A 24396-nucleotide genomic window follows, 5' to 3' on the forward strand; every position below is an offset into this window, starting at 1 on the left:
ATCTCGACTGCTAGTGATACGAGGCCGTTAGGATCCAGCACGGCGTTACGTATTACCCTCCTGAACCCACCGATTCCATATTCTGCTAACAGTCATTGGATCTCGACCAACGCGAGCAGCAATGTCGCGATACGATAAACCGCAATCGCGGTAGGCTACAATCCGACCTTTATCAAAGTCGGAAATGTGATGGTACGCATTTCTTCTCCTTACACGAGGCTTCACAACAATGTTTCACCAGGCAACGCCGGTCGACTGTTGTTTGTGTATGAGAAATCGGTTGGAAACTTTCCTCATATCAGCACGTTGCAGGTGTCGCCACCGGCCCCAATCTTGTGTGAATGCTCTGAAAAGCTAATCATTTGCATATCACAGCATCTTCTTCCTGTCGGTTAAATTTCGCGTCTGTAGCACGGCACGCGGAGTAGCAATTTTAATGGCCAGTAATGTAATTGGATATGGCTGTTGATCGTCAACGAAGTGTTTCAGCCACTGCACTGCAGGATGACAGTGGTATAAAATCCATTATTATTTAACAAATGATGCTGTTGGTGAATGAATAGTAATAATTACAAACAATTTTATAGATAATTATTAACATAAAAAAGGAAAAAATAAAGTTTAATGTCCGGATTTGCCAACCACTCGATTACTTGGGAACTAGCCCGATTCATTTCTTCTAACTGATTCGGCGAAAGCACAACAGGGACCGTCAGTGCCACCCGATGCACTCACAGCTTGAACAGTCTCGCCATCATCGGTAAGGAGAAAGTTAGCAGCTCTCCCTTTTCCACGTTTTACGTAGCATGCGGTAGACGTATAACATTTGGGTTTTCGATTCGCAAGTGCTCTTACTGAGGAGAAGACGATCGTTCCGATTTCCTGAAGTGGAAAAGGAAGGAAGGAAGACTGGGTTTAACGTCCCGTCGACATCGAGGTCATCACAGACGGAGCACAAGCTCGAATTGTGTCAAGGATGGTTCAGGAAATCGCCCGTATCGTTTCAATAGAACTGTCCCGACATTTGCCTGGAGCGATTTAGGGAAATAGCGGGAGACCTAAATCTGGGGGGGGGGGGGGGGGGGGCGGGATGGACGCAGGTTTGAACCGTCGTCCTCCCGAATGCTCCACCTTGCTCGGTTAACTGAAGTGCAATCTAAATGGTATTTTTAAGATCTTTCAGTGATTACAAGTACAGAAGTGAGCCAAAATAACTATTTCCAATAGAAATGTGTTCAACATGAGTGACAAATGATCTTTGTCTTGTCTGGAAGTAAATGGACGTCCATAGTAGCATCTCTATGTTCTCTAATGACTTGTGTTGATGATGTATTATTCTCATAAAACAAATCTCTTCTCGTGAATTTTTAACTGATCCTCTGTATTCAAATACTCGCCTTCTTTTACCTCCCGGATGTACAACTGCGTTCATCTCAATTGTGGTTTCGTTTATCACCTGTTTTCGCGCAGATTTCTGCAAGTTTTCTAGAATGTTATGACCATAATATGATAACATTTACTGTCATTTAGGCTTGTATCGTGAGAAATATTTAAATAAACATTTTTACAGACTGAAATCCTATTTTAGGTACTTTTCAATAGTATGCCAATCGTAATCAGGTGCTTCTTATGTGCTATTCCAAAGTAACGTGCATCTACGTCTGCATACATACTCCGCAAGCCACAGTAAGCACATGGCGGAAGGTACCCTGTACCACTACTAGTCATTTCACTTCCTCTTCCACTCGCAAATAGGGTGAGGGAAAAGCGGCTGTCTGTATGCCTCCATATGAGCTCTAATTTCTTGTACCTTATCTTCGTGGTCCTTACGCACAATGTATGTTGCGCCAGTAGAATGGTAATACAGTCAGCTCCATATGCCGGTTATCCAAATTTTCTCAGTAGTTTTCCTCGAAAATAGCGTCTTATTCCCTGCAGGGATTCCATTTTGGGTTCCCGGAGCATCTCCATAACACTTGCGTGTTGTTCTAAACTACCGGTAACAAATCTAGCAGCCCGTCTCTGAACTGCCTCGATGTCTTCCTTTAATCAGACCTGGTACGGGGCCCAAATACTCTAGCAGTATTCAAGAATAGGTCGCACTAGCGTCCTATATGCTATCTCCTTTACAGATGAACCATACTTTCCTAAAATTCTCCCAATAAGTCGAAGTCGACCATTCACCTTCCCTATCACAGTCCTCACACGCTCGTTCCATTTCATATTGCTTTGCAACGGTACACACAGATGTTTAAATGACGTGACTACATCAAGCAAGACACTGCCAAATCTGTATCCGAACATTACGGGTTTGTTTTTTCAACTCAACCGTATTAACTTACGTTCCATTTCATATCGCTTTGCAACGGTACACACAGATGTTTAAATGACGTGACTCTATCAAGCAAAACACTGCTAAATCTGTATCCGAACATTACGGGTTTGTTTTTTCAACTCATCCGCATTAACTTACGTGTTTCTACACTGAAGTTCCAAAGAAACTGGTATAGGATGCGTATTAGGATACAGAGATATGTAAACGGGCAGAATACGGCGCTTCGGTCGGTAACGCCTATATAAGACAAGTGTCTGGCGCAGTTGTTAGATCGGTTACTGCTGCTACAATGGCAGGTTATCAAGATTTAAGTGAGTTTGAACGTGGTGTTATAGTTGGCGCGCGAGCGATGGGACACAGCATCTCCGAGGTAGTGATGAAGTGCAGATTTTCCTGTACGACCATTTCACGAGTGCACTGTGAATATCAGGAATCCGGTAAATCATCAAATCTCCGACATTGTTTCGGCCGGAAAAAGATACTGCAAGAACAGGACCAATAACGACTGAAGAGAATCGTTCAACGTGACAGAAGTGCAACCCTTCCGCAAATTGCTGCAGATTTCAATGCTGGGTTATCAACAAGAGTGAGCGTGCGCACCAGTCAACGAAACATCACCGATATGGGTTTTCGTAGCTGAAGGTCCAATCGTGTACTCTTGATGAGAGCACGACAGCAGCTTTACGCCTCACCTGGGCCCGTAAACACCGATATTGGACTTCTGATGACTGGAAACATGTTGCCTGGTCGGACGAGTCTCGTTTCGAATTGAGTCGAGCGGATGGACGTGCACGGGTATTGAGACAACCTCATGAATCCATGGACCCTACATGTCAGAAGGCGACTATAGTGGAGGCTCTGTAATGCTGTGGAGCGTGTGAAGTTGGAGTGATATGGGACCCCTGCTACGTCTAGATACGACTCTGACAAGTGACACGTATCTTGTCTGATCACCTACATTCATTCATGTCCACTGTGCATTCCGACGGACTTGGGAAATTCCAGTAGGACAAAGCGACACCACACACGTCCAAAATTGCTGGAGAGTAGCACCAGGAACACTCTTATGAGTTTAAATGTTTCCGCTGGCCACCAAACTCCCCAGACATGAACATTATTGAGCATATCTGGAATGTCTTGCAACGTGCTGTTCAGAAGAGCTCTCCACCCCCTCGTACTCTTACGAATTTATGGAGAGTCCTGCAGGATTCGTGGAGTCAGTTCCCTCCAGCACTAGTTCAGACATTAGTCGAGTCCATGCCACGTCGTGTTGTAGCACTTCAGCGTGCCCGCGGGGGCCCTTCACGATATTAGGCAGGTGTACCAGTTTCTTTGGCTCTTCAGTGTACATTTAGAGCTAGCTGTCATTCATAACACCAACTAGAAATTTTGTATCCTCCTATAGTCACTCAGCTTCAACACCTTATCTTACACCACAGCATCACCAGCAAACAACTGCAGATTACTGTCCACCAAATCATTTATGTATATAGAGGACAACAGGGATCCCATCAAGCATACTCTTATCTCTGACGAGCAATAGCCCTCGAGGACAACATGCTGGTTTCTATAAATTACATTATGTGATTATTTTGGAATGTCATCTGATGGTATCTATAATCCGATTGTTTCTTTGTTCTCGTTAAAACCCACTTCCTTAAAGTTCTCTCTGGGTACAGGTCTCCAGAAATGATTTTAATACAGTCTTCCGTTTTATTTAGAGGTGAGTAAAGCTATTATACTAAAACATTTATCTGCTGAAAAATACTGGATAGTTTTCGATCGGTATTACCTATTTACTGGGGAAGTGAAAAGTCCCATTACATAAGCCGGCCGAAGTGGCCGTGCGGTTAAAGGCGCTGCAGTCTGGAACCGCAAGACCGCTACGGTCGCAGGTTCGAATCCTGCCTCGGGCATGGTTGTTTGTGTTGTCCTTAGGTTAGTTAGGTTTAACTAGTTCTAAGTTCTAGGGGACTAATGACCTCAGCAGTTGAGTCCCATAGTGCTCAGAGCCATTTGAACCCATTACATAAATAAGTGATATGATGTATGTAATTACAATATTTATGAAACAGTTATCATTAACTGTTTTCTCAGTCTAGCAGTCTCTAGATCGTCGACCAAGTGGAATAAGAAAAAGAGAGGAGCAACCAACCAAGAATTAATTTCTTCCGTTTTGGGATTTTACTGAATTCTTTGACTGTCTAATACTATTCTAGTTAAGATTATAACACCCACAACTGCTCACTTTTGTTTTCTGTTGTTATTTGCTTATGGTCCGTAACTAGTATCTAGTGAGTAGGCATTCATTTGCAAAGAGCTGCAGAATTCATTGATAAATAAATTTGTGCAAAAACTCACATTAATGTCTATCGAACTGAATGGAAATTCTGTGTAACTAGTAATTCGAACCAACGTAATGAAGAAAGAAGCCATAAAGGAAAATATACAATACGGAACATTTACGTATCGTTTTTTGGCATAATTATGCAGATGGGTGATGGGAATGCAGGAATTACTGCGAAATTACTGATAAACATTCGGGCAAATGTCTTTTCCATGATGTAGTAAATGCACACGAGTAGCAGTGGTGGAAGAATGGTCAGAGTTTAGCGTCCCGCCAACGACAAGGACAATAGCGATGAGATCCACGTTAGACAGTAGATAAAAGATATTATCGCAGGATATGTCACACAAAAATAAAGGGGTAATATGTCAGATGTATAAACGCGAGATGCATCTACAGAAAAAGAACGAAGTCGGAAGAAGATCACTGTTGGAGGAATAATTACAACAGATAAATTCAACCACTCAGGCATTACGAACGGAATTTTTGAAAATACGGCCACTAAGGACAAATAATGTATAGTAATAAAAATTACCATCGGTCAACATTGTTTACTATCGTTATTATCGTATAGAGAAAGTCCAACGATCCGTGAAAAGAAAATGGAAGCATATAGTCAGACCTGGGTAGAAGTATTCAACATATAGTTCTACACAATTATCACAATGAACTGTAACAGACTACAGTCAAACGACAAATATTGGAATATGTTACTTGTAACTACACTGCCGGAAAAAAATTAGTGCAGCTGGGAAGATGATGTTGATTTTGATCCGCTGGCTGCATATGCCGCCTGAGGGATAGTAAGATGTACTGATAATGGTTTCACCATCGTCCGTTAACAGACAATGTAGTGGCATAGCTACCAGAGCGCCATCTGGGTCTACCCATTAAAAGGGAACGCTCACAGTCATTATGCTCAGTGTGTTGCAAACGTTCTAGGCAAGCAGGCAACTATGACACGGAGATGCATTCGAACTTCCTACAGCCAACCGAGTGAGTCTGAAAGGGGTGAAATTGTGGCCTTCCCGAGTGGCGGGATGGTCCTTTCGGAGAATTGCCACACAAGTTGGACATGCTGCGTCAGTTGTGCAACGATGCTGGTAGCAGTTGTCACGTGGAAATTGTCACACCTGTAGAGGAGTTTCTGGACATCCACGCAGCACAGACGCCCACCAGAAACGTCGTCTTGTAAGGTTAACAGCGATAGATCGTACCGCTGCCACAGCACAGATAAAAGGATTTGTTTGCCGAGACGTGTCAACACCAACTATTGCGATCTGATTATTGGCAGTGGGACTACGGGAACGCACACCTCCAGTCCGTCTTCCACTCAAGCTCCAGTATCGACATGCACGGCACGACTGGTGCTGTCAGAGGATGACTTGAAAGACGGAATGGCGCACCATGGTTTCCAGCTTTGAAAGCAGATTCTACCTGCAGGCAAGTGATGGTCGTTTGCGTGTACTACGTAGACCTGGTGAGTGTTGCATTCATCCAAGTCACACTGGCCCCGTCCCAGGCCTTAATGTCTGGGGTGCGGTAAGGTACAACTCTCGTTCTGGGGGCGACGCTAACCTGCGCTCGGTACGTGCAGAATATTGTTAGACCTGACCTTTAGCCCTTCTTGCAATAGGACGGTGATGTGTTGTTCCAACTGGGTAATGCACGCCCACACGCTGCCCGTGAAACTCAACGTGGTCTTCAAGACGTGCAGCAACTTCCCTGACCAACACGATATCTGGACTTGTCTGCAATCGAGCACGTGTGGATTATGATGAGACGAGAAGTGACTCGTGCGATTCGTCAACCAACAACCTTCACAGGACTGCGTGAACAGGTCGAGTAGGTGTGGCATAATGTATCCCAGGACAATATTCGCCATATGTACAATCGACTGGATGACAGCATTGCCGCCAGTGGAGGCTACGCCACGTACTAATACGGGTATTTCAGCATGGGTCGATACCTGGTACCCCGGAACCACTTGTGCTATTAATCTGTAAATCTGTAATGTCCCCTTAGAAAAAACTTTATAAATGACAGTGCTGGAAAACTTCTACGTTATTTGATTTTCAAACAGCTGAGCAAAACTGAACGTACTCAGACATTTCTCTCTTTACTTATTCTGATCAACGCTAAACTGACACACAATATTTTTAGCGCAACGCAATCTGACTTTCAATAACCCCTACAAAAGAATGGCCCTGGTCAACAATAACCTATACCTTTCATGAATCATTTACCTCACAAAAATCTTCGTTACTCGAACTACTGCAATACAGCGAGCGCCAATACTGCCAGCTAAATAAAAGATTCTAACTACTGAAGGCACTAACTACTGATAGGCATAGTTAGCAAACGAAAGATTTTGATAAAGAACAAACAATGTATTTACCTTAATAATGTTCAAAAGTCATCATATATATATATATATATATATATATATATATATATATATATCAGTCCATGATATCGAGTATTACAAATTTACTCTTTCTGATGGACACACGTCCAGCTCGTCCGCCATCTCTCTCCCCACATCCACCACTGCTGGCGGCTCACCTCCAACTGCGCCAACGCTACGCGCTGTTCACATTCAACTGCCCACCATGCAATAGCAAATATTCCAACAATGCAAACCAGCCACAGTGCACACAGCACAGTCCGTGATTTTCACGGTATGTGGTGCTATCTACATAAAAACCTAAACAGCCGACTTACAAATCTAATCATTTCATGTACTCCATGTGCACTGTTCCAACGATACATCTTGAGTTAACTGGAAACCTCTAAAAGGGTGTACTAATTTTTTTTCGGCAGTGTACATTAGTCGAGATAGGAGCTTTAGAATGGTAATAATAATACACCAAGGCATCTCTATAAGGAAATTGAATATCCTGAAAATGTCTTGTCGGATGAATCACGTTTCTTGTTACACCAGGTCGATGGTCGTTTCCGGATACACAGTCATTCAGGCGACTGGCTGCTCGAAACGTGTACCGCACCATGGGCGCAGCCCGGTGGGGTAGTATTATGCTCTGAAGGACATATACCTGGGCTTTCATGGGACCTGTGATAGTAATATAAGCACCACACAGCTGTGGATTACTTGAACATTATCGCGGACCACCTGCATCCTTTTATGCTTGATGTCTTCCCTGGGGCGACGGGATCTTCCAACTGTCCGTGTCGTAAGACAAGAATCGTGCTACATTGGTTTGAAGAGCGTAATAGTGAACGCATACTGATTTCTTGCTCATCAAACTCGCCTGGTCTGAAGCCGATGGAACACATCTGGGACGCTGACGGGCTTCAGCCCTGTGTCGGCGAACCATCGGACTGCATTTTATGGCAACCGCGTGACTTGTCCGAAGTCATCTGATGCCACATTCCTTCGGAAACATATCGTGGACTTGTCGAATCCACGCCCCGTAGGATCGCTGGTGTACTGACTTCCAAAGTTGAACTAACAAGTTATTAAGGAGGTCGTCATAATGTTTTGACTCATCGATAAATGATGTATGAGAATTTAGTACTCTAAGCTTTCAGATGAATGTGAGCTTAAATATTGTGTAAAGAGAAATCTTTAACTGTTTCAGGGCACTATGAACCAGATCATCTTTGCGAGTGCTAAGAACACAGTTGTACAGAGGCAACATGTTAGATACGTTCAGGTAAGTTGCAGTGGTTTCTCTCACGTCACAGAAACATACAATGTTCTTTTATTCATATTTATATATTGTATAAATATTTGTTGCAAATATGATTTAGAAAGAATTTCCAGTAGGTTGATTTACTCTTAGTGAATACAGCAACTATAATTGAATAATTGATGGAGTTGAATATTTCTTAACACTGGTACAATTTGTGGGAAGTATGAAGGCAACTTTCGCTGCAGAAGAGTGATTAATTTTATTTAATATTTGTATACAATGTAAGTTCATATTTAATGGTTATTGTTAGTGTCTTTTGCCTCAATCGCTCTCTCAGCATGTGGTCACTACGTTTACAGTTGAAGATGCCTTTGATCACTCTTTGAAAGGATGGAAATTATATGTTTGAATCGTGCGAAAGAGGGCACTTCTGTTTTTAAATTTCGCGCCCTCCAGTGGATGGGTGCTTGCGTCTTAAAGGGTAGCATTGCATAATGCACCGCAGTTTTAATTGCACAGTATGTGCTTATACCACATTTGTAACAACGATTTTACTGCAATGTTGTCTGTTAATTTTCATATATGGTACAAACTGTATGTCGTTAGAGTAGATTACGAACAATGTTTTTCTTTCTCTCGTCGATCTGATGATGATTACCTGATTGATCGAAACCGCTCATCCTTCAATAAATTTGAGATCAAGATAAATAAATTTTATATAGAAAATTAAAATCGCATGGTCCACGAACTTAGCCATGCCAGTCTTACAAAATTTTATTCTTTGTTGACGGAGAAAGGTTTTAATGATTTCGCAATAAACAAGTTTTTTTCTTCTTGTTGTAACATGATCTTGATATATTAGGTATTTTTTCGAGGGTTATATCGAGACATTTTACCTCATCAAACCAAGGTCTGTTTCTTGTACTAATCTTGCTATGTTGATTTGCTATGTGTTACAATTTATATTTCTGTTGTGGGTAAACACGGTAGCAAACGCGTAATGCACAACCTGCACATGCAAAGTGATGAGTAAATCCTTAGTGAAAATGTTGAAGAATATAGAAACAAACAAATACTGCGGTTTTCCTGCACTAAGCTGTGTTGATGAGTGTTGGCTCTGTGAACTTCTCTCTGTTGCGGCGCCGCTGCTGTTGACTGCATCTGAAAACATGCAGTTAAACATTAAATTGGACTGAGTTCTGTTGATTATGAATTCATTATACATAGAAAAGATACTGATTCCTTTTTAATGACTCTGAGGGAAGCAAGTGACCGTGGAGTAGCATCACAAATTGCCCTGGAATGCCATAAATGACTGGGATAAGATTCCTTTCATTGTGAGTCCGACAGCTACTATTGTGATGCTTGCTCAGATTCATATTTTAATTTCTATACAACTAATTGTACTCTGATGACAAAATAGTTGATGACGCTATACGCTAGACAAAAAAATCTGTTTGCACATTTGTAACTTTGCACGCAAAGCGTTTGAAGTGGTGTTCTGTATCTGAGGTAAAAATAATGAACAACAGTGAAGTGAGCTTGGGGAGAGGTGAAAATTACCCAAGCATGACACATATGCTAACTAATCCGATGACAGCTGAAATTATTTGTTTGTTTAGTAATAGTATTAGGTTACCCTTCGAATAAAAGAAACTTATGGTTGTAACACCCTATCAAACTGAACACCAGTCAAGGACGAGATTCTTAGAGACGAAACTCAAGTTCAACTGAGCATTGATAGTGGCAGGAAAAGCCGTACCTTCATCGATGCAATCATTTTATCGTTAGCTTAAAGTGATTTAAGGAAACCATACTTTCTTTCTTTCGCTAGTTGTTCGTTACTTCTTTTCAACTGAGAGGACTGAGGATGCAATAATTATTTGTCTACCAATTCACAGAACCGTTGGGAAATATTCACATTTCTCAGGACATTTAATTTTTATCTTTTACCATATAACGATTTGTTTATTATAAAATCACCAAAGAATGTATTTAATAGAGTCTTCTACTAGTCCATCTCGTCTTTCCCCCTTTCTCTCTCTGTCTATCACCTGACACCTCTCGCTGTTCATCTCCTCCTACCCCTCTCTCTGTCTATCTCCCCCTGACTCATTCTCAGTCCATCTCCTCCTACACCTCCCTCTGTCCCTCTCCTCCTGACTCTCTCTCAGCCCATCTCCTAATACTGCTCTCTCTGTCCATCTCCTCCTGTCTCACCCTCTGTCCCTCCTACCCCTCTCTCTGTCCATCTCATCCTGCCACACACACTGTCCATCTCCTGCTGCGTCTCTCTCTATCCATCTCCTCCTACGGCTCTCTCTGTCCCTCTCCTGCCTCTCTCTCAGCCCATCTCCTAATACCTCTCTCTCTGTCCATCTCCTCTTGCCTCACACTCTGTCCCTCCTACCCCTCTCTCTGTCCATCTCAGCCTGACTCATTCTGTCCATACTGCTCTCTCTGTCCATCTCCTCCTCTCTCATCCTCTGTCCCTCCTACCCCTCTCTCTGTCCATCTCATCCAGCCACACACTCTGTCCATCTCCTGCTGCCTCTCTCTCTATCCATCTCCTCCTACAGCTCTCTCTGTCCCTCTCCTCCTGCCTCTCTCTCAGCCCATCTCCTAATACCCCTCTCTCTGTCCATCTCCTCTTGCCTCACACTCTGTCCCTCCTACCCCTCTCTCTGTCCATCTCCCCCTGACTCATTCTGTCCATATTGCTCTCTCTGTCCATCTCCTCCTGACTCACCCTCTGTCCCTCCTACCCCTCTCTCTGTCCATCTCTCCCTGACTCATTCTCAGTCCATCTCCTCCTACCCATCTCTCTGTCCATCTCCTTCTGCCCCTCTCTCTCTGCATCTCCTCCTACAGCTCTCTCTGTCCCTCTCATTCTGCCTCTCTCTTACCCCATCTCCTAAAACCCCTCTCTCTGTCCATCTCCTCCTCTCACACTCTGTTCCTCCTACCCCTCTCTCTGTCCATCTCCCACTGACTCACTCTCTGTCCATCTCCTCCTACCACTCTCTCTGTCCATCTCTGCCTACCCATCTCTGTGTCCACATCCTCCAGCCTCACTCTCGGACCATCTCCTCCTGACTGTCTTTCTGCCCATCTCCTCCTGCCTCTCTCTATGTCCATCTCCCTCTACCCCTCTCTGTTTCCATCTCCTCCTGCCTCACTCCCTGTCCATCTCCTCCTGCCTGTCCATCTCCTCCTACCCCTCTCTGTAATCATCTCCTCCTCCCTATTTGTCCATCTGCTCTTACCCCTCTCTCTGTCCATCTCCTGCGGCATTTTCTGTCCACCTCCTCCTACCACGCTCTCTGTTCATCTCCTACTGCTTCTCTCTGTCCATTTACTGACCCTCTCTCTCTGTCAATCTCCTGACCCCCTCTCTCTGTCCATCTCCTCCTACCCCTCTCTCTGTCCGTCTCCTCCTGCCTCTCTCTCTGTCCATCTCCTCCTACCCCTCTGTCTATCCGCTCCTTCCCCACGTGCCCATTTTCTCCTCCACCCTTCTTTCTCCATGCTACCATTCCCACCTCAATAGGAGGCCGGTGGTTCTTAACTCCACAGTATTTCTTTCCAGATTGTATCTAGTATGCTTACCAAATTAGACTGAAATCGTTCCAAGAGTTAAGCATGAGCTAGTTACCTGTGCCTTTGCTTGCGTATGCACATGTCAAATATATTTCACATACATTTAAATCATTTCACACGTATTTGTACACATATTTCACTTGTAGGTGTAGTCAATTTCACGCCTCAGTTACATTTCCACGCAGCTGAACGTTTATGACGTCATGTCTTCTAAACTATATGTCGTACAATGATACCATTTTGCGGTACATTCAGTGGGTATATGAGACTGCTGTATGCGAAATATGTTGCAAATAGAGTTAGAAACAAAGAAGTAATAAACTGAAAGGTCATGCATGATGTAGCAGTTTTTCATGCACCTCAGTGTTTATGATGTCATATCTCCTGAAATGTTTGTGGCACAATGATATAATTCTGCTGTTACATTGACTGGTATATATTACTACTGTTTGAAAAATGTGTCGCGAATACAGAACGTAGTAAATAAGCAATACGTTAAAACGTCATGCTTCATGTGGCTGTTTTACTGCATGTAAATGGAAAATGTAATAAGCGATAAAGTTTTTTCCTTTCATCATTAAGTGGGGGCTGTCAGCGAGAAAAATTTTCGTAAGGGTTTAAAATTGTGTGTAATGTTCGTGAAAGTCACTAAGTGCTATCGTTCTCAAATACTGGATGAACAAAGTATGGGTACTCGAGTGTCGTGGGTTACTCTCACAACGATTCTTCCCAAACAGTAAGTGATACGTGTATCAAGTTTTGTTGAAACCGGTTATGTGGTTTAAGATATGTGAAACATACATGTATACAAACATACGAACATTCATTTTTACAAATGTATGGATGTATGGATTCAGTGCTTATCTGGTTAAAACACAGGCTGCATACCGCGTTAAGTTATTGAATTAAGAGGTGCTCTATTACAGTAAATTTAAATATTTCACAAATATTTAAGTTTTTATTGAGGCCACTGTTTGCATTCCCATCCAAATTAGATTTACCTTGCTGCGTAACTGGCTTGGGAATTACTGCGATAAGTAAAGTAATTATCAACAAGAATGTTGGTTTGAACTATACAGTGCTTTGTAGAGAAAGGTCATGCTGGACGTAGCATGGCTTTCGCTTTATACAGCATACGAAGCTGCTTATGCACATTGTAATGGGATGACTGACCGATAGTTTCGCGTAAAATCTACATCACTGCCTGACCTTTTCTTTTTTCGACATACATTAATAGTTGCTAGATGAGATAACAGTGTAAAGTAAAAGAAAAAGTAGAGTGGAAATCATACCTTAAACCTTTGTTTGAAATTTTAAACCACCAAGGCTTACACATTCAGCCGTACAAAAGCACTAGATAAAAAACAACAAAAAGTATTTTCTATGTGTCTTAGAGTTGGTAGCAACTCGTCGTGAAAATGTGTTTGATTTTGGGCAAACTGTCCATCATATTTCAAAGTTAACATCATGCTGTAGCAAGAGAGGTGCCTGTACGTGCGAAGGATAGAGAAAACGTTCTCAATTAGGCGACTAAACCCGCCCTTAGGGATCTCCCAGCCATTGGTACCATACGACTTTACTACTTACTTTACTGTCTCGTTAAATTTCAATATAATGGTAGTATATGTCATTAAAACGTGCAGAACACTTACGTGTTTAATTTAATAACAAAATTAGTACAAGCTAGTGAAATAATTTATGGTATTGTAAGATTTTTAAGATATTAGTCTATGTAATCGATAACAAAAATATGGAAGCGCCAATAAAAAGCCGATAGATGTGGCCGAGCGGTTCTAGGCGCTTTAGTCTGGAACCGCGCAACCACTACGATCGCAGGTTCGAATTCTGCCTCGGGCATGGATGTGTGTGATGTTCTTAGGTTAGTTATGTTTAAGTAGTTCTAAGTTCTGGGGGACTGATGACCTCAGATGTTAAGTCCGATAGTGCTCAGAGCCATTTGAACCAATAAAAAACACAGCTCATTTTTTACAAAACACCTCCAGCTACGTACTTTTAATCAAAACACAGCTCACAAGTCGGCAAGGAAATTATAAACTTGTGGTCATCTTAAAAGGGAACTGTTTTGCAGCGGTGTAAGATCGGTCGCTACCCAAATCTGACGAGTCAAACCTCAGGTAAATCCGATTGTACATTTACGCTCACCTCGCAACGAAGAGTTTTATTCTCAACAAGGAGTCTTAGCTCGCAGACTCTGTTAGGAATTAGAATTTCGGAATTTTGTGAGTAATGCTTTCCACACTGCACACCATCCTGCTTGTAGCAGGAATCCGTGACGAATCGTGCAGTTCTTCCTTGATCTTCTTAATGCATATCATCAACCCAATCTGGTAAAGATCTCAGACCGTCGAAAAATACTGTTGGTCGAATCGTGCAACATCTAGATTTGTCCGGAATTCAGATGTGACAGCGAGTCGATGTTGCACTGTTTGGGAACGTGAGTGCAGGTACGCTCGCCGTCAAGGTTCTGGTCGACCAGAAGACCGCCAGAAGCGAGGATCGCCGTCTTCTGCACCAGTCACATCCTGTCCCCTCCACATCGATGCTTGCCATCCTAGAGCATGTAATAGTCACGTGAAAACGTTCTGTGTCATCCCGCATCACTGGTCGGAGACTAGGAGCAATCGGACTAGGGAATTACCGTCCCATGCGTAGATTGCCTTTAACAGACGACTTAAACGGCTGCGTTTGGAGTGGTGCCTTGACTGGGAAGCATGGACTGCTGATGAACGGCGCCGAACTGTTTTCAGCGATGAATCGCGGTTCTGCACTACCCCAGATAACCATCGTTGGCGAGAGTGGCTGCGACCCGGGAAGAAGCCCCATTCTTCTGAAGTTTTTCAGAGGCACAGCAGTTTACTCCTGGGATCATGGTGTAGGGAGACATCGAATATAACCTCAGGTCACGGCTGGTAGTGACTGAGTCAACTCTCACGACACAACAGCTACTCACGGTTAATCCTATATTCTCATGAGTTACCTCTCATACAACAGTCTCGTGGTGCTATTTAGATCAGCGCAGTTCTCGGCCACACGTCTGTAGGAACTGTCTTCGTGATGTTGAGGTACTCCTGCGGCCTTCAATATCGCCTGGTCTGCCCCCTTTAGGACATGTGTGGGGCCAGCTCGAGCCTCAACTCCGTCCAAGTGCCAGTATCCGGGGTACAATGGACCAATTACAACAGTTATGTGCCAACTTGCCTCAATAGAGGATACAACAATTTTATGATCCCCGTTCAAAACTGGTCACTGCTAACTTCATACTGCTCAGTGAACTCATACTGCCAAGTTCTTTATAAGTTTGGGTAGATGTTGCAATTACTGAAATAATATCACACTTCTCAGCCTGTGTAGTTTTATTTCGTTTCCTTCTTCGATTCTGCGAGCTTCACATTTTTGTCAGACAGTGTAGAATGCGACAATTAGTGCAAGTATGATAACCATAAAAGTAGCGTAATATGGTAGAAACGAAGGTAGGCAGCTCGGGCAGGACAGGAAGAGACTGGCAGCGAGCAGCTGTAGTGCACGTATTGTAAACCCCAGTGTTGGTCACGGGATTGGCACACGTAACTTTCTTTCTTTCGCATGGTCGTGCAGTTAGCTCCATCAGCAGGACGTTTGTCTTCGTTTTTCTGGCCGGCTTTCCTGACTGTTTGAGTCGTCACACAAGAGAAACTAATGGAAGAAGCCATCTGTCGTCTATCTGCGGTGGTGTCTCATAAATGTAGATGAAAGTGGGCAGAGTCGCACGTGCGTGGGACCCCGCTGCCCACATGCATCTTATGCAGCGGAACACACAGTACGAGTACTTTATGAGTGAAGTGAAACACAGAAAAGCAGAATCACCTTTCTGTAAGAGGACTGAACAATAAGGCAGTGGAACTTTGCAGCAACATATCTTGTTATCATAGTAGTGGTGTCTTTAGATGCCTGTAATGAATATTTAGTACCATAGTTTCGAGAAACTTTACTAATTACTAAGTAGAATAATGAAGCACAATTACAGGGTCCAGTCACATTACTGTGACCACCGAATATGTTCGACGTCCACACGCAGTAACTACTCACAGGTGGTAGGTAGCAGCACTAGCAGTGGAGGGTATATAAAGCGACTAAAAAGTGTAGAAGTGGCCAAAATTGGAAGATGGTGTAGGAGACTTTATTCCTATGATAGGAGTGTATTTCTATTTCATAGTGGCGCATAAAAACTTAGTTATAGTTAGATAGCTAGGTTAAAATCATAAACGGAAAAGTGTGCGATAAAATGCAATTACGTATCTTGCCATCTGAGAATTGTATCTGATCAGTGTAAGGATCACGATAGCTGGCTTCAAAATAAATAAACAAATAATTTCGAGTCAGCGGTTTCCGATTACTTCTCTCCATCTATGGCTATATATCTTACAAGTAGAGGTACCGAGCATTGGGATCGATTTTTTGAAACTATTTATACTGTGATGTAAGTTAAGATCCCCGGTACCTTGCACTGCAATCATTAGCCCTAGTGGGCCCTTGTTTGCGAGCAATTGACGAAAACAATCGGAATCTTACATGACTCTCAATATTATTAAAAAAGTAATACGATAATAAATGTTTGTATGGTCTAATCGATATGCAGAAGGTTGTGGTTACACATCTAGGCTAGTATTATAACTTTTTCCATTTCTAAATTTTTAGCGAATTGACTTTGATCATCGTTTTTATGGAATTAATTGGTTTAAATGTAGTTTTTTATTTCTATTCCTTTGTCACATCATTTTAGTGATCATATCAACTTCTTAATTTGCTCTAGTTGTTCTTCCTGTCATTCTTTTTCCGCTTGAAATATTTATTTATGTGATTTCAATTAATTTTATGTATTAATTTTGATTCAGTTTCTCTCGTTTCATCATCCTGTTTTTTTCGTGTATGTTACTGTAGACATTGTTTGTATTCATTTTGCTTGAATTTCGTTTTACTTATAATCACTTCTTTCATTTAAATCTTCTCCTGTGCTATTTTTTTCATAGTGCAATAAGAATTTAGGCTATGTTTTGTATGACGATTACCATAAAAAATTACACATCTTCTAACGAAAAATACATTTTTCACACCTTTACACAGTCAAGATAAATAGATTTGTCTTTCGTTTTTTAGCTGATAGATAGCCATTTTCAAATATTTAACTATAATAATAGAGAAATATAATTATATTCATATTCACAAAAATTCCGAGCGGAAAAAGAAAGATATAAAGCAAAAATGACAAAGAATGAAAAATTAAAAGGAAGGTCAGCGTTGGCCGTAATATTGATGGTTTATTGATAGCAAAATCGATTTTCAATCACATAGTGGTCATCTTCAGTGCTGTGGTGTACAAATTAAACTCATACACACTGGTATCAAGTTATCAGTAACCAAAACTCACAATGAGTTATTGTGATCGCTGCTCAGTTTTGGTTACTGATAATGAGTTATTGTGATTGATTCTCAGTTTTAGTTACTGATAACTTGATACCAGTGTCTATGAGTTTAATTTGTACACCACAGCACTGAAGATGACCACTATGTGATTGAAAATCGATTTTGCTATCAATAAACCATCAATATTACGGCCAACGCTGACCTTCCTTTTAATTTAACATATATGGTCGTAGTGCACACAGCACTCCATGGAGTCGCCATTCAATAAAGAATTAAGAAATTCATGCGACGATTAAAATGGTGTAATAAAGGAACAGAATTTAAAAAACTGCATTCAAACCAATTAACTGAATAAAAATAATGATCAAAGTCATTTAGATACAGATTTAAAAATAAAATAATGGAAAGTAGATTCGAACCCACAACCTTCTGCATGCGAAAGCTTTCCCCTATCCGTTACACCGTGCAACTAAAAGAGAAGCTAATAATTTTTTATCGTTATTGAGAATCACGCAAAATTCCGATTTTTTTTTCGTCGATTGCTCGCAAACCAGAGCCCTTCAGGGTGAATGGTTGCAGGGTGTGATGCTTACACCACCGTGTAGATCGTTTCAAAAAGTCGATCTCACTGTTGGGTTGAAAATGGCACTGAGCACTATGGGACTTAACAGCTGTGGTCATCAGTCCCCTAGAACTTAGAACTACTTAAACCAAACTAACCTAAGGACATCACACACATCCATGCCCGAGGCATGATTCGAACCTGCGACCGTAGCGATCACGCGGTTCCAGACTGAAGCTCCTAGAACCGCACAGCCACACCGGCCGGCTCTCACCGTTGGGGACCTCTCCTTGTTAGAGGGAAGTTTTTGGCGAGATCCATCTTCTGATAATGTTATGTAGAAACAAATTTTACGTTTTAAACTACAGTGCATAGCTTCAGTACCTGTTCTACAAAAATGAAGTATCTCATATTTAATCATTTTCTGAATCTCATTACGAAACCATTATCAATTGCACATCATTCTCTACAATCACACATCGCAAAGGAAAGCAGTTTTTTTATATAAAAAGGGTGAGTAAGAGAAATACTATCTTGGTTGGCTATCGGACATCCTGCGTGGAACAGTTAATTGATCTGGTGTTGCAATGGAGCTTGTTTTCATGAAGTAATACCATTAGCTCGGTCAACGCAAATATTCCACTACGTGAAACCAGCGACCTCTGTACAAAACCTCGTGGCTTATGAGAACTTTTCAACGCTGACTTTACTTCCGTGTGAAGCAGTTTTGCCATTTGTGAAACTAATTAATGAACCAGAAGCTTTAAATGTTGATATTGTTTTCAGTGTGAAAAACAGTAACTATGAAAAGAGATGATTAAGAGTTTATATCGCAGATTAATTAACAAACAGCCGGCAATAAGACGTGTAATGCATGTGTGACAAAAAGCGCCATCATCTGGCCTATTTACGCATTTCAATATTAAACTTCAGCACTATCAAATTTAAGCAAAAGTCTTGTTATTTCGTGGAAGTACGAGAGAGAAAGCTTCAACAGGATACCGAATTCTTACCCCTTAAAAAACTGATGGCATCAGCTGTTGGGATTAAGTTTTCCTATATAGGTGTGAATTATATGTTGACACAGTAATGATAGGATGGGTAAAAAAAAAAATTTCTGGTTCCATTTCACATTGTAATGGCCTTTATCATGCAAATGTTAACACAGTAATACATCATCCATTTTTAGTTATTAGAACTGAGGGCACATGGAAAGATTTCTTGGAAGTACCATATTGCAGATCTTCTGCACGAGTTCTTGCTACTACAGCCCATGTTAGATTAATCTCCGCTGTCTCTGACGCTGAAACGTAAGATCTAGTTTATACTGAGGCGGCAAAAGTCATGGGATACCTCCTAATATCGGATCGCACCTCCTTTTGCTGGCGTAGTGTAACAACTCGACGTGGCGTAGACTCAACAAATCGCTGGACGTCCCGTGCAGAAATATTGAGCCACGCCGCCTCTATGGCGGTCCATAATTGTGAAATTGTTGCCGGTGCAGGATTTTATGCATGAACTGACCTCTCGACTATGTCCTATAAATATTCGATGGGTGGCCAGATCATTCACTCGAATTGTCCAGAATGTTTTCCAAACTAATGGTGAACAATTGAGGCCTGGTGAGATGGCGCATTGTTACCTGTATAAAAAATCCATTTTTGGGAGTATCAAGTCCATGAATGGCTGCAAATTGTCTCCAAGTAGCCGAAAATAACCATTTCCAGACAATGATCGGTTCAGTTTGAGCAGAAGACCCAGTCCATTCCATGGCAACGCAGCCCACACCATTATGGAACCACCACCAGGGTGCACAGTGCCTTGTTGACAATTTGGGTCCATGGCATCGTGGGGTCTGCGCCGCACTCGAACTCTCCCATCAGCTCTTACCAAGTAGAATCGGGACTCGTCTGACCAGGCCACAGCTTTCCAGTCGTCTAGAGCCCAACCGATATGATCAGAACCCCAGAAGAGGCGCTGGGGACGGTGATGTGCTGTTACCAAAGGCAGTCGCGTAGGTCGTCTGCTGCCATAGCCGCTTAACTCAAGATTTCGCCGCACAGTGGTAACAGACAAGTTCGTCGCACGTCCCACATCGATTTCTGAGCCTATTTCACTCGACGTTGCTTGTCTCTTAGCACTGACTACTCTGCGCAAACGCCGCTGTTCTCGGATCATTAAGTGAATGCCGTCGTCCACTGCGTCGTCGGTGGTGAGAGGTAATATCCGGAATTTGGTATTCTCGGCACACTCTTGACACTGTGGATCTGGGAATACTGAATTCCCTAACGATATCCGAAACTGAATAGCCCATGCGCCTAGCTTCAACTCCCATTCCTCAAACGAAGTCTGTTAATTCTCATCGTGCGCTCATAATCACGCCAGAAACCTCTTCAGATGAACCACCTGAGTACAAATGACAGCTCCGTCAGTGTAATGCCCTTTTATACATAGTGTACGCGATACTACCGCCATCTGTATGCGTACACAGCGCTGTCCCATGACTTTTGTCACCTCAGTATATTTTGCGTACTTTCACTCTGTTATCTCCTACGGTATCATATTTTGGGGCAACCAGGAATATTCTTAGCCCAGAAAAAGGTGGTAAGATTTGCGGTTTCAGGTTGCGAACTTCGCTTAGACCGTTTATCACGGTTCTCGGAATTCTAACTCTGCCATCCTTGTATACAAACTTCATCAAGGGATTTCTTGTGTGCAGTATTGATTCAGTCAGCGAACGCAGCAGATCTGAAAAATTTGACTGCCAAACCTTCAGTCTTCAAACCAAACTTGAAGAACTTCTTTGTGGCACACTCTTTTTTTTTAATCAGGAGTGCCTAACAGTACTTGCGAACCTTTTTTTCTCTGTGCTGCGCTGTTTATTGATAGGCGCTCTCATTATTCTTTTTTATTTATTAAATCTTAAGTTACATTTATTTGCAATTTTTCTGATCGCCCTTCCTTAAACTACGTGCCGCCTCGTTCCATCACCAAGCAGCTTTAATCGCGCCGTCCCAGGGAACCGCATAAAAAAATTAAAAAATAGAGACGTGTCTTGTGACCGGTCTCGTACCACGATTTGGCCACTCATTCAAGTTAGCATGAACAAGAAGCAGGATGCTTCTTTCAACACCTTGGCGACGAAGTGTTGTACTATCTTTACCTTCATGATGAGTAGGCTGCGGATCCTCCCGTCTTCCAAGGTGAAAACAGGCGTATACACAGGGCTGCTTGCGTACGTTTCTTCGCCCGCTAAATCACCCGATTTTAATTCCATAGAAAACATATTGAACTATTTTGAACAGGTGATGACACGTAGCAATCAGTAACCCCGCAGTTTGGTAGCTCTGTGGACTCTAGCCACCAACGAGCAACTTCAGCTGAATGTGACATACCCCACTGAACTGAGGCTAGAGGCGATCTAATATGGTGTTAGCGTGATGTTACCTGGGGTATGGGGTGACTAATGTTTTGTCCGAGGTTCTTAGATATACGCTGGTGCCGATTGAAATTCCATCACCAAGAAATCAAATAAAGATATTTTACTTACTATGCGTATGGGGTATAGTAGGATATAGTATGGATTCAGGAAGCTCTGTTCCAGAGAACATGTAAATCATCATACGCGACGCGGATACTTTTTGCTCTGCACGATCAAAGATAAAAATACATTTGGAAGTAACTGATTTTGTGACGGCAGACTGAAGATGGGCCAACATCATAGTAAAAAACTTTATCTCGTGTTTCCTTTATTTTCATGAATACATTACCATATACGTCACGAGCTTCTTAAATCTTACCCCTGACTAGATTGAAAGTGTTTTGAAGAAATCGGAGTGGGGATTACTGAGACTGCTCGACAGCAATACACAGTGACCCACATACGATTTGCTATAGGGAGGTTGTGAATAAATTCACCGCTTTTTTTGGGGTTTCAGAAGAAGTTAACAACGCTGTTGTGCAAAATTTAAGGACGGAAGTAATTTTCGCATCTTTTGTCTCTGCGAGGTAACGTAGCTAGATGAAACGAGGACCATAAATGGAAAGAACTGCTACAGTACAGTACAGAACGTAAATGAAAGAAATATGCAAGGAGGAGAACAGAAATGACACTTATTCATAGACAATAATTACACTGAAGTCACTACAATTCATGATGGTCTCCTGGACATTAGAAAAGGCGGGAAATTGTGTTCTTAATAGGATGTGTGTCCATCACTGAGGACAATGCATGCTCTAAACATGCTCCCACGCTGGCTACGACGTTGGTAAGGAGTTTTTGTGGAAGTCCGCTCCAGTCCTTCACCAGCGTGGTTGGTCATTGGTGCATGTGGGTGTCCTGCAGTCTGTCTCCCGAACGCATCCTACATGTGCTCGATGGGATCAAGTCAGGGGGAACGGACAGGCGATTCAGTTCGCCGAATATCCTCTCCTTCCAAGAGCTGCTTCAACTGCGCAGTTCGATGTGTTCGCTCATTGTCATCCATAAAAATGAAACCAGGACCGAGTGCACCCCTGGAAAGTCGAGTGCTAGTAATAGTGTTCCATAGATTTCGTGTTTGTTTTGAATACAGCCAGAGAGAGTCCCTTTAGTCAGCCATAGTGCCAGTAGTGCTAGTGTTTGTTTTGAATACAGTCCAGAGACAGGTAGTGCTATTTTCATTGTTTTCTACAAGAAGTGTCTAATAACCACAGTTTGGTCAACTATCAGCCGCCTTTAGTGAATTAGCAGTCTAGTTAAAAGTTGATTAACTCTCTACAGTAAATTGATTTCTTAGGATGGATAGGATTTGTGACTGCTATGTACGGACGCAGGAGGAGCTGGCCACTGTTCGCGAACAGCTGAGCGGGTTGATGGCCGCGGTCAGCCGTCTTCAGGCTGCTGCCTCGAAGTGTAGCGGCAGTGGGGAGTCTGGTGCGTCTCATGGTACACTCCAGGTGTTACATGCTTCACCCACTGTCCCTGCTGTCGAGACATCTTCACGGGTACCGGGCGCGGTTGGGCCACCCTTTCCCCAAGGGGAGTGGCGGGTTCAGCGACGTTCGCGGCGCACGAGGCGGAGGGTCAATGTGGAGGCTGGCCATGTGGCTTCACCCGCTCTGCCTGTGAGTGGACATGTGGCCGCTCCTTCAGCAAGGTCCGAGCAGGCACACGGGGGAAGGGGTTTATTAGTGATTGGGAGCTCCAACTTTAGGCGAGTGATGGAGCCCCTTAGGGAAATAGCGGAAAGGCCGGGGAAGAAGACCAGTGTTCACTCTGTCTGCTTGCCGGGGGGTCTCATCCGAGAGTTGAAGGAGGCCCTGCCGGCGGCGATAGAGAGCACTGGGTGCACCTGACTGCAAATTGTTGCTCATGTCGGCACCAATGACTCCTGCCTGCAAATTGTTGCTCATGTCGGCACCAATGACTCCTGCCGTCTGGGTTCAGAGGTCATCCTCAATTCGTGCAGGCGGGTGGCGGAGTTGGTGAAGGCGGAAAGCCTCGCTCGCGAGGTGGAATCTGAGGTAACTATTTGTAGTATCGCTCCCAGAACCGATCGCGGTCCTTTGGTTTGGAGCCGAGTGGAAGGCTTAAACCAGAGGCTCAGACGATTCTGCGGAGATCTGTGGTGCAAATTTCTCAACCTCCGCTATCGGGTGGAGAAATGTAGGGTCGCCCTGAATAGGTCAGGCGTGCACTACACCACGCAGGAAGCGGCTACAAGGGTAGCGGAGTACGTGTGGAGTGCACATGTGGGTTTTTTAGGTTACAGAATTCCCTCCCTAGGCCCGACAAGACGCCTCCACGACGCGGCAAGGTAGGAGTAGGCAAAATGCAACAGGGAATAACGATATTAATGTGCTAATAGTAAACTGCAGGAGCGTCTATAGAAAGGTCCAAGAACTGCTCTCATTAATTAACGGTCACAATGCCCACGTAGTACTAGGGACAGAAAGTTGGCTGAAACTATATGTAAACAGTAATGAAATTCTAAACTCAGATTGGAATGTATACCGCAGAGACAGGCTGGACAGTGAAGGGGGAGGCGTCTTTATAGCGATATGAAGTGCAATAGTATCGAAGGAAATTGACGGAGATCCGAAATGTGAAATAATTTGGGTGAAGGTCACGGTTAAAGCAGGCTCAGACATGGTAATTGGATGTCTCTATAGATCCCCTGGCTCAGCAGCTGTTGTGGCTGAGCACCTGAAGGATAATTTGGAAAATATTTCGAGTAGATTTCCCCACCATGTTATAGTTCTGGGTGGAGATTTCAATTTTCCAGACATAGACTGGGAGACTCAAACGTTCATAACGGGTGGCAGGGACAAAGAATCCAGTGAAATTTTTTTAAGTGCTTTATCTGAAAACTACCTTGAGCAGTTAAACAGAGAACCGGCTCGTGGCGATAACATATTAGACCTTCTGGTGGCAAACAGACCCAAACTATTTGAAACAGTTAACGCAGAACAGGGAATCAGCGATCATAAAGCG

At 43.0% G+C, this 24396-nt stretch overlaps 1 protein-coding gene across 1 annotated transcript in view; it reads left to right on the forward strand.

Moving 5' to 3' along the window:
- LOC124554877 (alpha-aminoadipic semialdehyde synthase, mitochondrial) overlaps positions 1 to 24396 on the forward strand; it is a 292387-nt gene that overhangs the window by 32023 nt on the left and 235968 nt on the right. The window contains exon 2 of the mRNA XM_047128548.1: positions 8285 to 8359. Coding sequence (XP_046984504.1) covers positions 8291 to 8359 — 69 coding nt within the window. The 5' untranslated portion in view covers positions 8285 to 8290. The remainder of the gene's footprint in view (positions 1 to 8284; positions 8360 to 24396) is intronic.

This window comes from Schistocerca americana, chromosome X (genome assembly GCF_021461395.2).
Source record: "Schistocerca americana isolate TAMUIC-IGC-003095 chromosome X, iqSchAmer2.1, whole genome shotgun sequence".
Lineage (NCBI taxonomy): Eukaryota > Metazoa > Arthropoda > Insecta > Orthoptera > Acrididae > Schistocerca > Schistocerca americana.